Source organism: Podarcis erhardii (assembly GCF_964252035.2).
Source record: "Podarcis erhardii genome assembly, chromosome: 6".
Classification (NCBI taxonomy): domain Eukaryota; kingdom Metazoa; phylum Chordata; class Lepidosauria; order Squamata; family Lacertidae; genus Podarcis; species Podarcis erhardii.
The window spans coordinates 9,453,043-9,466,303 of record NC_138510.1 but is presented as its reverse complement, the minus strand read 5'-3'; the positions used below and the strand labels follow the sequence as shown (position 1 = coordinate 9,466,303).

At 43.1% G+C, this 13,261-nt stretch overlaps 2 protein-coding genes across 6 annotated transcripts in view; one reads left to right on the top strand and one right to left on the bottom strand.

The window, feature by feature from the left end:
- Positions 1 to 788, bottom strand: part of DIDO1 (death inducer-obliterator 1) — a 67,147-nt gene extending 66,359 nt beyond the window's left edge. The window contains exon 1 of one of the 5 annotated variants that reach the window (XM_081867429.1): positions 659 to 788. The gene's annotated coding sequence lies outside the window, so the exon portion shown is untranslated. Of the gene's footprint in view, positions 1 to 164; positions 333 to 658 lie in introns of those variants that run through there. The other 4 variants (XM_081867434.1, XM_081867428.1, XM_081867430.1 and 1 more) reach the window with 4 other exon arrangements.
- Positions 789 to 3,324: 2,536 nt separating this feature from the next.
- On the top strand, positions 3,325 to 12,536 carry GID8 (GID complex subunit 8 homolog). Its single transcript, XM_081868121.1, has 5 exons — positions 3,325 to 3,442; positions 6,846 to 6,975; positions 7,446 to 7,642; positions 8,267 to 8,464; positions 9,656 to 12,536. Exons 2-5 carry the CDS (start codon positions 6,858 to 6,860, stop codon positions 9,827 to 9,829), a joined length of 687 nt encoding a protein of 228 aa, XP_081724247.1. The 5' UTR covers positions 3,325 to 3,442; positions 6,846 to 6,857; the 3' UTR covers positions 9,830 to 12,536.
- The last annotated feature ends 725 nt before the right edge of the window (positions 12,537 to 13,261 follow it).

Genomic DNA, 13,261 nt, shown 5'->3' with positions numbered 1-13,261 from the left:
CAAAGGAAGGTGGGGTCAGGCTCGCCACCGAAAAACAGGCCGGCAAGCTCAAATAAGGTCACTCTTCCTGTTAGACAATAAAGAGGAGGGAGAGATGATGCCGCCCTCCCCCCCCAAACCACGAATTGCAGGGTTTAGAGCGGCGAGGGCCGGAGTCTACTTACTACAGTGCTGTTAACACGCCAAGCGGATCCTGAAACAATTACCCGGAAGGCCTGTAATTAAAGGGGGGGGGGGACACACCGCAAGCTCGCCCTTCCTCCGTTTCCCTCTCTCTCTGGTGGCCACGTTATCGCACATCGGGCGGGGGAGCTATTTCCTGGGCGCCCCTCCCTCACCTCCACCTCACCCCCCCCAAAAAAAACAACAACAGCCCCCACAGCCTCCCACGTTCAGGTGTCGGGGGGTGCCTTTTACCGGGGGCGTCACGAAGCCCTCCGACGTCACCCAATTGTGGTCTCACACCGCGGGGCTTGCACGAGCGGCGGTTTTAAAGGCCCTGATCTCGACCTAACCCCCCCCGGGGGGGGGGTGAGAAACGGCGAGATAGGGGCGAGGTCGCTCCTCCCGCCCGCCCCCCCCCCACCGCCCGCGCTGCCTGCCGCCTTCCTCCTCCTCCATATTCCAGCCAGGCCCGAAGCGGCTGTCCCTCACTCACCGTAGAGGAGGGGAAAAGGGGGTCGAAGAAAACTAGGGGGGGCAAAGAGACTCGGGATGGGGGAGAAAGGGAGCGCGTTCCCGCCTCGGTGCCGGCGCCTCTCTCCCTCCCTGGGCCTCAGCCGAGACGAGCGGCGGCGGCGGCGGCGGAGTCCGCCATTTCCATTCCCTCCGCCTCCTCCTCTCCTTCCCTCACGGCTCCCTTCAGACTTGTTGCTCCGCCCGCGCCGAGGCTGAGAGGAACCCGTCGCCAAAATGGCCGCCCGAGGTAGCTGCGCGCGAGGCGGTGCGCGTTGGGCTGCGGGGAGGGGGGGGGGAGGAGGACGCTCTGCCCCGTCTCGCGCAGTGGCAGTTGGGAAGGCGCCCAGAGGGAATCCGGGCGGGGAAGGAACCACAGAGAGAGCGGAAACTTACGAAGGTCTTTCTCTCTGGTGGGAGAGCAGTGCAGAGCGGCAAGGAAAGGCATCGAGCGCCCCCTCTGAGCGGGAGGAGGAAGTGGCGCAACGTTCTTAATCCAAGTTGTTCATGAACTAAGCTGCTCTTAAACCAAGGTACCACTCTACAGTATTGAGAAGCGTTCTGGATTTCCATTACGGGTGGGTTATAGGCATAGCTGTCAACGTTTTCCCTTTTTAAAGTGAAATTCCCTTATTCCGAATAGGATTCCTTGCAAGAAAAGGGAAAAGTTGACAGCTATGGTTATAGGTTCAGCCCTTCCAAGTGTCCCTATTTTCCAGGGACAGTGCTGGATTTACAGATGCCCTCCAGGTTTCTGATTTGCATGCCAGAATGTCCCACTTTCCCTTAGGACAGGCATAGGCAAACTCGGCCCTCCAGATGTTTTGGGACTACAACTCCCATCATCCCTGACCACTAGTCCTGTTAGCTAGGGATGATGGGAGTTGTAGTCCCAAAACATGCAGAGGGCCAAATTTGCCTATGCCTGTGATAAACTCTACAACCTTTAGATTAGAAGACATCTGAAGGCAGCCCTGTATAGGGAGGTTTGTAAATGTGTTGTTTTTATATATGTCAAAAGCAGCTACATGGGAAACAGTTGAAATCCTTTTACAATTAACCTTCTTAACCTTTTACCTCTACCAGACCTATACCTGGAAACTAACGTGTATGTAGATAATGCAACTGAAAAGTTACCTTTCATATGCTTGCACAAAAAGTAACTTGACAAAAGGAAGCAAACTACCTATTTACTATTTTACCAGATAGTGGGCTATCTGAGCAGCAGATCATTTGCTCAATTTTTTTTAAAAAAATAGTTGTACACGTATAACTATTTTTATAAATAAAAAATAAGGCAAAGAAGAATACCTCTCTCCATAATAACTGATTTCTGATTGTACCTTTAAAAAAATGTTTTTTGTGTAATAGTAGTAAATGGCTCTGATATTTTAATGATATAATCACCTCTTAATTGGGGCCTGGGTGGCGCTGTGGGTTAAACCACAGAGCCTAGGGCTTGCCGATTAGAAGGTCAGCAGTTCAAATCCCCGCCTCGGTCCCTGCTCTTGCCAACCTAGCAGTTTGAAAGCACGCAGTGCAAGTAGATAAATAGGTACCGCTCTGGTGGGAAGGGCTGCTCTGGTTCGCCAGAAGCGGCTTAGTGTGCTGCTCTGGTTCGCCAGAAGCGGCTTAGTCATGCTGGCCACATGACCTGGAAGCTGTACACCGGCTCCCTCGGCCAATAAAGCAAGATGAGCGCCGCAACCCCAGAGTCGTCCACGACTGGACTAAACAGTCAGGGGGTCCCTTTACCTTTACCTCTTAATTACTAGTTTTTATTCTTTACCTGTTTAAAGTCTTATGTGTTCCATTTATCCATGTGTTTTATCTTACGCTGGTCTGTGACTGAAATAAAGTTTGATACTGATGAATATCAGTGTAATTATTTGTATGACTTACGGTAAATAAATCACCTTAGCCAATCAGTCGTGGAAGAACCTGTGAAACTGGTTTGGTGCACAGGGTGGAGACACAACCACAGATAGAAACAATTTTGTTGCCAGAATTGCAAATAGGCTTCTGCTGGATAGCTCTTCCAAGCAATTTGGGATTCTTCTTAGGGACCTGCACTTCCTCAATGTGTATCCCAATAACATCTACTCAGTTTGCAGGGGACCTTGCCAGCCCGAACTAGACACACCTGGAAATGAATCTCCAACCTTCTGCACGCAAGTCACTAGTTCTAACGCTGAGCCACAAGAAGGACGTCTTTTCACCCAGGCTTTACCACTTCCATCAGAATGAATTACCTGCACCTGTAGTCATCAGGTTCTATAATGCTGTTTTACTGTTTTTACTAAACAGCTTTATCGTTTCCTTTTTGTATTTCGCTTGAGAATTATTATTATTTTTTTATAAATTAGAACTTAACAGCTTCAGCCGGTAGCGCATGAGGCTCTCAATCACGGGGTCGTGGGTTCGAATCCCACGCCGGGCCAAAGATTCCCTTGCCGCGCCTTCAAACGCTACGATTTCTTAGGCCGTTCTAGGACGCCCATTCTCTATAGACCGTCTCTCCCTCTTTCCCCTCAGTGCCGATCCCCCCCCCTCTCCCTCGTCTCTATGATCCACGCGACCTTTCGGAGGCGATTGGCTGAGGGCGGCTTTGGCGGAGCTCTCGCGAGAGGCGCGGCCTGCGAGAGGCCGGCGGCGGGGGTGTGAGGGGGGGGGAGCGGGAGCGAGAGCGGCGCAGGGAGGAGGGGGGCGGAGCAGGTGACGGGGCCTGGCGTTGAAGGCCCGGCGGAGGAGGCGGCGAGCTCGGTCGGTGAGTAAAATGGCGGCGCCGGTGGGGAGAGGGTCACCTGTGGGAGGGGGGAAGGAAAGGCGGCGGCGGCGGCGGCGGCGGCGGCACCCCGTGAGGGGCCTGGAGGCCTTCTCCGTGGCGGCGGCTGAGGGGGAAGCAGCCATTTTGGGGCGGCGTGAGGCCTGCCTGGTGGCGCCGAGGGGTCCGCCCCCGCCTGGGCCTGCTCTCGGCGGGCGAGAGGAAGGACCGGGAGGAGCGGTGGGCGGGCAGCTCCTGTCGCGGGAGACTCTGCCGCCGCCGCCGCCGCCTCTTCTTCTTCCTTACTGGGGCTTTTCCCTTCTTTCTCCCCCCCCCCCATTTGACACGACGCGGCCTCCCCGCCGCTTCGCGCCTGTCTCGCCCTTTCCCTGAAGGGGCAGGGACAAGCTTCGGGGTTTCGCTTCTTTTTATTGTTATTATTTGTGCGATGCTCCCTCTCGTTTTTATTTCAAGGAAATGCAAGCTTTCATGGAGCCCTTTTTTTAAAAAAAAAGGGGGGAGAACGAAAGGGAGAAACTGGATCCGATTCCTGCGTTGTGCGAAACGGATTTGGAGCGCCTCTTCTTCTCAAGTTTTAAAAAGGCGCTTCTCGTTCTGAACCTTTTTTTGTGTGTGTATGGGGGGGGAGGAGGGGAAAGGCTTTCTTTACGTTTCGGTTTTACCCAGAAACAACACACGTGGTTCATATTCGGAGTGACTTTTGTTTGTGTTCTATCGGAAACCGGAGCGTTCGGCACTCAGTACACGTGTGAACCTATATACCGTGCAAGCAAAATGAAAAAAGAAAGACCGATCTTTTCTCGACCCGTGAACTTCGTAACCATCCTCGGATGTCACGTGTCTTAATTAGGGACGAGTTGGTTTTTAACAGAGCTTTGGAAAGAGGAAAGCGGTTTCAGTTCTGGATGGAGCTGTATCAAAGGGATGCATCTATCCTAATAGATTCCGCAGCAGTTCCGTTTAGGTGTTTATTGTGACACATTGCTTGAGCTTTATCTTTAAAGGGCTTCCGGTTAGCTCATCACTGGAGACTCCTACGAGGTGTATATTTTGCAACACAGTCCTCAGCAGTTTTTTCAGTTCAGCCTATGCTATCCTTGAAGACCTAATGAGACTGTACAGAGGTGGTAGTGTTGCTAGTGAGTGATAAGTGACTAAACCTAAAATTTTGTCAAGGAATCATCTAGACTGAGTAAGATACATTTCATGGCAGCAAGACACCAGTTTTCAGTCTGGTGTTCAGCCTTGGTGCACCCAAAAAGGGTGGGATTAAACCATACAGCTTAATAGCAATTCCAAGATTATTTACCTATCCTTCCAACAAATAAACATGGGACTTAGTTCATTTATTTTACAAACAGGAAGCTTAGTGTTTGAGGGAGTGATTGCTCAGGACCCATTATTAACAGTGAAACTAATAGCATATGTATGTTTAGTTGCTGCAAAGCCTCACTGAAACTTATTCCCAAGATTTTGTTCTGACTTGTTTTGAATGTGGTAGTCTGACTACAGTAGCTTTCTGTGCTACACCCAATTAAGTATTTCACCTCTTTAATGCTTCATTGGAGCCATAGTGCTTTGCATATTTTCTGTTCATTTTTAAGCTACAGTTCTATGGAAACAAGTTGAAAGAAAGGCATTTCAAATCATTTTCGGTCTGTATTGAATATTATATTTCTGTGCTGCCTGCCCATTATTAAGAGCAATTCTAGGGTCAATTAACTTATCTATAAATAAGAATGTGTAAGAAATTACACATCTTGTTAAGGCTACATGACACTGAATTCTCTAGGACTTAACATATGAGTAGAAATGGTTATGGTTGTGCTGGAAATGTTTCTTTGTGACTGAGATGTGTAAGCAGGAAGCATTTTTCTTTGTTAATTCCTTCTATCATAAGAAAGTATAAATTGTGTAACTGGATCAGACCAGTGTCTTTCTATTTTAGTGTTTCTAAAGTTGACAAACTGTGTAGGGGATAACCTTCATCTGCTGTTTACCTCACATCTTGTAACCAGAGGCATGCCGACCAAATTCTTTTTTCTGTCATTTTTAAATGTGCTTCCACACCTGTCCCCCATCAATTTGTCCAGTCACTTTAAAGGCTGTGAATAAGACCCTGCCACAAAACATTGCAGCGTGGAATGCTTCTGTTCAGGGTTCAAACCATTCCATTATTGTGCCTGCCCCCAGTTACCCCACTTCTGCAGTGTTTGATAGTTTGAAAAGTGCTTTTGGATCATGGCAAAGTTAAGAGAGAACAGCAAGAACAGCTAGGTGTGAAAGCAGATCTGAAATGCCTTCATATTTGTGACATGGCCATTTGCTCTAATTAGTAATATGTCATCAGAAGATGAGCTGTGAACCAGAAAATCAAATCTCAGCTCCGCCAATGTGTGTCAATATTCAAGCCAACATTTCCTCTGCCTTTGTTCTGTGACACGGGGGTGTAAAGACACTTGTCTACTTTGTAGGATTGTTGTGAGAATTACTGTGAGGATATATATAAAACTCCTTTGTGCACTCAAAAAACACTACATGTATAAATGCTAATAATTAGGTGCTTGCCACTACACGTCACAATAGCACTACTATTATATATTTATTTATTTATACCCTGCCTTTTTCCCTTATGGGACTCAAGGCAGCTTACAGATAAAAACAATCTCAAAATATATAAACAATTATTAAAAACAATAAACACTGATAGAATTACAACTATGTACATATAAAAATTGTTTACAACATACAAATAATATGTAGTGCTGTTTTTATTGTAGTTAACAGTGTATGTACTGTGATGAGCATTTGATAAGATGTATTAACCATTCTATACTTATGCCATGTTTTAGGGTAGAACTGCTCATTAAATATGTGACCCTTGCATATAACAGGTGGGTTTGATTTCCCCCTACTCCCTCTTTAATATATGGGACAACTCACCTATATCCTGACTTCATGATTTGCGCTTACTAGTCTTTCTAGTCTTCAAACACACACCCCTGCCAGCTGATCTATGCATAGAAAGTTTGCTTATGCCAAGACTGATTACTGGACCATCTAGACCAGAATTGTCTCTTCTGATTGATAGTGGCTGTTCTGTGTCCCAACCGGAACCCTTGTTTATCTGAGAATGTTTTAACTGGCAGGGGAATAGAACCTGGGATGTTCTGCACACAGAACATTTGTGTTCTAAACTGAGCTGCTGTCCTGATGGAGTACAAGCTGTGAAATCAGGACGTGCATAAGTTTACTGTCTCTGGTTGCTGTTTTTTACGGAGTGAACAGTAAAAGCCATCTCGGAAAAGTAATGAGGTATTTGCTTGTTCTCTTGTATCTGCTCACTCACAGTAATTTATCTTGCCTGTTTTTTTTCTCACCCTAGTGAGGGACAAGAATGAGTTATGCCGAAAAACCCGATGAAATCACAAAAGACGAGTGGATGGAAAAACTTAATAATTTGCACATCCAGAGAGCTGACATGAACCGCTTGATCATGAACTACCTTGTTACAGGTAATCAGTCAGCTGGTTTAGAAAATAAAGTTACCACAATAACCATGTACGGGTATTCATTTGAGACATCATGGGAGTATTTGTGTATTGCAAGAATTTACTAACCTTTCCCCCTGTACACTGTTCTGGAGGTTCTCCTGACAGCATACCTGACCAATTGGGGGGAGCAAGAAGAGGCCTTTGTCAATTCATTAGATGAATCCTGTTTTAAGAAACTGGATTTATGGAAATATCGAGTGTACTACTGTTCCAATTTAGCCATTTATGTAGATATTGTTTGATTTGGTTTTGCACTTTTTGATGTTTTGTTTATTGTTTATGACTGCTTTTGCTGTGTTTCTAATTATGTGATTTTTAATGTTGTAAGCTGTCTTAATTTTGGAAAGGTGACAAACAAATATGATTGATTGATTGATTGATTGATTGAATTGATTTCCATTTTCTGCAAGCAGTTTCTTTTTGCATTTCAGAAGGCTTCAAAGAGGCAGCAGAAAAGTTTCGGATGGAGTCTGGAATTGAGCCCAGTGTTGATTTAGAGACCCTGGATGAAAGAATAAAAATTCGAGAGATGATCCTCAAAGGCCAGATTCAGGAAGCCATTGCACTGATCAACAGCCTTCACCCAGAATTGTTAGATACGAACCGGTACCTTTACTTCCACTTACAGGTAAGATTCACATTGAAACTGGCATTGATTACATTTAAAACTAATTGACAGTGGTGAAGGAAGGTTGCTATATTCGGAAAGCCTTTTCTTCTTCTGTTTTGGTATCCTGTATGTATGGTGTGCGTTCTTAACACACTTTGGCCTGGTGTAGATAGGAATAAGCAGCAGAATTGTATGCCCGCTTCCTTCTCCTGGGGGCTTTAACCATTGTTTAGCATTCAGTGTTGTTAACCGTTGTCTTGGTCAACCATAGTTTCCATCTTAACCTGAGTTTCAAATTAGGAATTGAAGAAAACTGTAGCGCCTGTTTTGAGAGGGAAACTAGTTACCATTAACCACTGTTAGTGCTGATTCAGGCATACTATTAAACCACAGTTAACATAGGGAAGCAAGAGAAAATTCATGCTAGGAAATGTAACCTGATTTCTCTGACATTGCTGCTTTTAACACTCTTTTCAGTAGCTAGTTCCCAAGTTCTAATTTAAAGGCTTCACTTGAATGCTCAGCTGACATATTTTTAGAAGAACATTGATCAAGTGAAAGAAACTGAATGAACTGTATTTAATTTTTCTGTACAGTCTCCCTATTTCTTTTTTGTTTCCTTTTTTTGGTTGGCTGGTGCAGCAACAGCATTTAATTGAGTTGATTCGGCAGCGTGAAACAGAAGCTGCACTGGAGTTTGCTCAGACGCAGTTAGCGGAACAAGGCGAGGAGAGCCGGGAATGCCTGACTGAGATGGAGCGCACTCTTGCCCTGCTTGCTTTCGATAACCCAGAAGAATCACCTTTTGGAGACTTGCTCAACATGATGCAGAGACAGAAAGTAATTGCGCTTAATCCCTTGTAACAAAAAATTAGATGCTACATGCCTCTTAAAAGGGCACTTTTAAGATTTGCCCTTTATTACAGTGGTACCTCAGGTTACATACGCTTCAGGTTACAGACTCCACTAACCTAGAAATAGTACCTCAGGTTAAGAACTTTGCTTCAGGATGAGAACAGAAATCGGGCTCCGGCAGCGTGGCAGCAGCAGGAGGCCCCATTAGCTAAAGTGTTGCTTCAGGTTAAGAACAATTTCAGGTTAAGTATAGACCTCCGGAACGAATTAAGTACTTAACCTGAGGTAGCACTGTACATTATAAAGAAAAGCTGTCTGTACAGGTTTTCACTTTCCACCATCTTTTTTAATAAATCATGTTGCTTTTTTCTGAAAGTTTGCTGGTGGCTTTCAGTTAGCTTATTTAGATTTTTAGTTCATCTTATGCCCCAAAGTTTGAGGATGAGTAGCATTTTTAAAATGTTTTGAAAAAGCAAGCTTGAACCAGTTTAATCTCTGGATTGATCAACTGACATTTTACAGCACAATGTGTCTACGCAGAAGGAAGTCCTATTAAATTAAATGGGTCCCAGGTAAGGGGGGTTAGAATTGCTGCTTTAGCTGGTCAGTTGCTGGGAGCAACTTTTACTTGGTGAACATTAGAACAAGAAGTTACTTTTGTTCTGTTTTATTCTAACAGGATGAAAAAGGAAAATATAGATGACCTTTACCACTCCAGTAGGCTTTCTAAGTTACCACTCCCTTTATCTCAAAAAGACCCATACTGAGGTTTTGATAAGGAGCTTTATTTTTATCAGAGGAACACTCTTCAATTAAATGCTGATGTTTTTGTGGAATTTGATACTAACGTCTGAGCTTTGTTGAAAGGAAGTTACAGAGCTGGGAAATAGCCACCGAGAGCCTCTTGGCATGACCTCTTTCTTTGGAAATTGAAAAAGACGATTACTTTTTATAATATTTCTATTTTGCAAAGTGCTATGCAGTATCCTGCAGCTCTATAGTTCGTATTTTACGGGGGGGGAGGGGGGCTTGAGACTGATATTTAGTCGCTTGCACAAGGTCATGATACCTGCAGAGGAATTTAGTCCTTCAGGTCAAAAACTGTTGGTGGATCACGTTGACTCTCTGTGACATATGCATATATTGTGCTAAACTGAGTTGCTCATCTCTCTCTAGGTTTGGAGCGAAGTTAACCAAGCTGTTCTAGACTATGAAAATCGTGAGTCGACACCCAAGCTGGCTAAATTACTGAAATTACTACTGTGGGCTCAGAACGAGCTGGACCAGAAGAAAGTAAAATATCCCAAAATGACAGACCTCAGCAAGGGGACAATTGAGGAACCCAAGTAAAATGTGCAGGTGGACATTTAACACTCGGAACTGCACAGTTATATACATTTTTAATCAGTCTGTGACTGAAATATTTTTACTACAGTTCAGGACTTTGCAATTTGGTTGTGTGTGGGTTTTTTTGTTTTTCTTGGCAAGCATACTTAAAGGGAGATGGGTCCCTTTTTAAAATGCAGCAGATCAGCATTGAGAAGCATTGTTATCACTTTGACCATCTGACTTAGGCTATGCACTGTCATACATTTTAAGCAAAAAACCAAGTCTTTCTTATATATATATATACTGTGCTGAAGGTTTGTAATGTCTGGCTACTGAAACACATTTCAGTGGCCAGTGAATTAATGTTGAAGCTCCTGGCAACTCTCCAGTTAACCTGTCTCTCACTTGAATATTGACTATTTTCTGTGTTAATTTATAGCCAAATATGCATTCCCTATTTATAAACTAGCAACTGGTTGAAGTGATCATTTTGTAAACCTCATGGCAATGTTGTTTTCTGCATAGAGTATAGCATAGGAAGCTTGTACGCTGTAATTGGAAATAATTCCCTTGCTTTTCACACCTTGGTGACTTATTTATATGGGGCTGAATGTTATATTCATGATGGGCCTAGTTCTCTTCGAAGTATTGCTGACAATAAAGGCTTTTTATTTTATAGTTTTCAAGAATGACAAAAATATGCCTCTGAAACAAGACATGAAATCACTTGGTAATTAGATTTTATTTCATTGGGGTTTTGTTTATTTTTTAAAAAATAATAATAATACCAGCTGTAGTATTGGTGTGGGTGGTAGCTACATCCTTAATGCCAACAGTGTGTCTTGGGGGGTGGGTATAAAATATTCAGCTTTGTTGTTATGGCTGGGGCCATTTCCAGTTAGAATAAACGTCTGGTGTAATGGCGATACCCTGAAATAGCATGGAAGTTCTTGGGCTGTAATTTATAATAATGATGATGGAGGTTTTATCAAGTTTCCTGCCTTGGGTAAAGAGAACTGTGATTTTACAAATCTTCCATCTTGGAATTCCCATCTGGTATTTTGAATCACGGTGATAGAGCTTATTTCTACACCAGCTAAAGGCCCTGTAATTCCATGAAGTCCCTCTTTATTTTGTTGCTGCCTTGTAATTTTTGCTAAGGTGTGGGATGCTGCATCGCATGTATGACTGTCTTAAAGGAATGTTCACTTGTTCCGCTGTTTAGTATTAAGCACTAACCCTTGCTATTTCAAAGATGGCGATACAAAACACCCATTCAGTTAAGTTGCCAGCAGGGCTGTTGAGGAAACGGCAGAATTCAGTAGAAAAGCTGTTAATAATGCTGCTTATAGTCCTGTGGCTATCTGGCCACTGTAGTTTTAATTCCGACACATACACAAGCCTCCCATGCAAATCTTACATGAAAGCAGCTTCCTACTGGTTTGCACAATCAATTCAGTAACGTTTTAGATGATTCATTCAGAACCTAAACTTAGTGGGTAGATGATAAACCTAAAACGATTTGGCTTCTAGCATGCTTAGCTAGTCAGTGGGACTCGCTAGTACAATAAATCTCATACTTGGAATCCCTTCCATGCAAACCTCAAAGAAATATATGGAAATTGTTTGGGAGAGGTTCCTGGGGAAATGTGCGTCCATAGTTGCTGATGACTACTGTGAAAACTTGTTGGCATTTGTATGAAGCTTGGCTCTAGAGAAGGCACTCTTGTGCAAGCTTTTGAGATATACTAGTTTCACAAGTCTAGTTGAATATAGTCCGTCTTCACCGACTGAAGCTCTGATGCCACACAGTTTTAAGCTGTTGCGAAATGGACCACCTGACTTTTAGTGTCATGGGCTAGCTTTTTAAACCTGACATTTGTTTCCTGTTAAATGACCTGTAGCTGCATTTAACCAAGAACAGAGAGTTGCAATTCGTGTGGATAAAGATCTTTTGTTTTAAGTACAATGTGAAACAGTGAAAGTGAAATGGCTCTAAACCTTTCCTCAACTATGACTAGCTTTTCTTCCTGTTCTTGGCTGCTGGATGTAAAATTGCAGGTTTGGATGTAAAAGTGCAGGTTTGGAAAATATTTGGAGTTTCAGCTTTCAGCGCAAAGTTGAACAGGTCACTGCACCAGAAACTGCAACCCTGCTTAAGAAGATTCCTGTGTGTTTAGAGCACAAGGTTTCTTCCAAGAGTGCAAAGATAACTGGAACTTCCATTAGCTTACTTAATTCATTTAATTTCAGAGCCAAATATGTGAGATTTCCCCAAGAGGTTTAAATATGACAGTTGAGATTTATTTCCTTTGGGTTTTTTTAAAATATCACACACTGAAGCAGCTTTAATCTGTAAAGTTTTTTGGGTAACTTGAGAGAAAATATTTAAAATGGTATGAAAGAAAGCTATGCATTTTACAGAAAGTTCAAGGGTGTCATCCCAATCGTACTTTTAGGGATCTTTATATTCATGTGTATATAAAATAGTTTGCATATACAAAATATAATATAATCAGTTTGAATTATTCTCAAATGGGGGAGGCTGTGAACCATAACTTATGAAATATTGTACACAGGAATCAGCCCTCGCTATGTAAATGGATTTGTCATATGCATGAGAAATGTCTTATCCTGGTGGCTATGGATGAATGGTTGCAATTTTGTTAGCTCCATAATGTTAGATCGCCACTCTTAACTGCTTAGCATTAAATACCACTTTCAACAATACGTTTTACATTTGTGTTTTTGAAATGCTGTCATAAAAAGTATGTGTGGAAAATAAGTTTAAATGCTTCCCACTCCTTCACACTTAGAAACTGCTAACCGTCACTTTAGAGGAGGCAGGGTTGTGTGTACCCTTGAAATAATATTAATATTCCTCAACCAGGTTCGAATTTCATATCAAGAAGATTTTCATTTCTGAGACCTTTATATATCAAGTTGTGATTTTGTGTGTGGCAATGTTTAGTATAATCAAGTGATATTTTTATGACCTAAAAAGTGATAATTAGAGTAAATTTAATTTTTTAAAAAAGCAAATACTAAAATATATGATGAGCACTATCTTAAAAGGCAAACACGTGTGCATGGCTGGTGATGACAACTTTTTTTTACTGATATGAAAATTTAAGTGATTCAATTGTACGAGTTTTATAGTCTTAAGACATATTTAATTGGATTATAGACCTACTTTTTTCCATTGCTCTGGAACAGAACTTGAGGGCAGGGCAGCATGCTGCAGGGGGAAGGAGGAAGAGGTGGCGTTCTGCTTCACCAACAAAAATACATTCAGCTTGCAACGCAGCGTTGGACACAACCTGTGGTGTTTATGAGGAAAATGATCCGTAGTGTTGCTGGCTTCCATCTGTTTCTGGCTTCCATCTGTTTCAAGAGACAATAGAGTACACTTCTGGGGGTGAAGTCAAACCCCTGCATTGGCAACACCAAAAT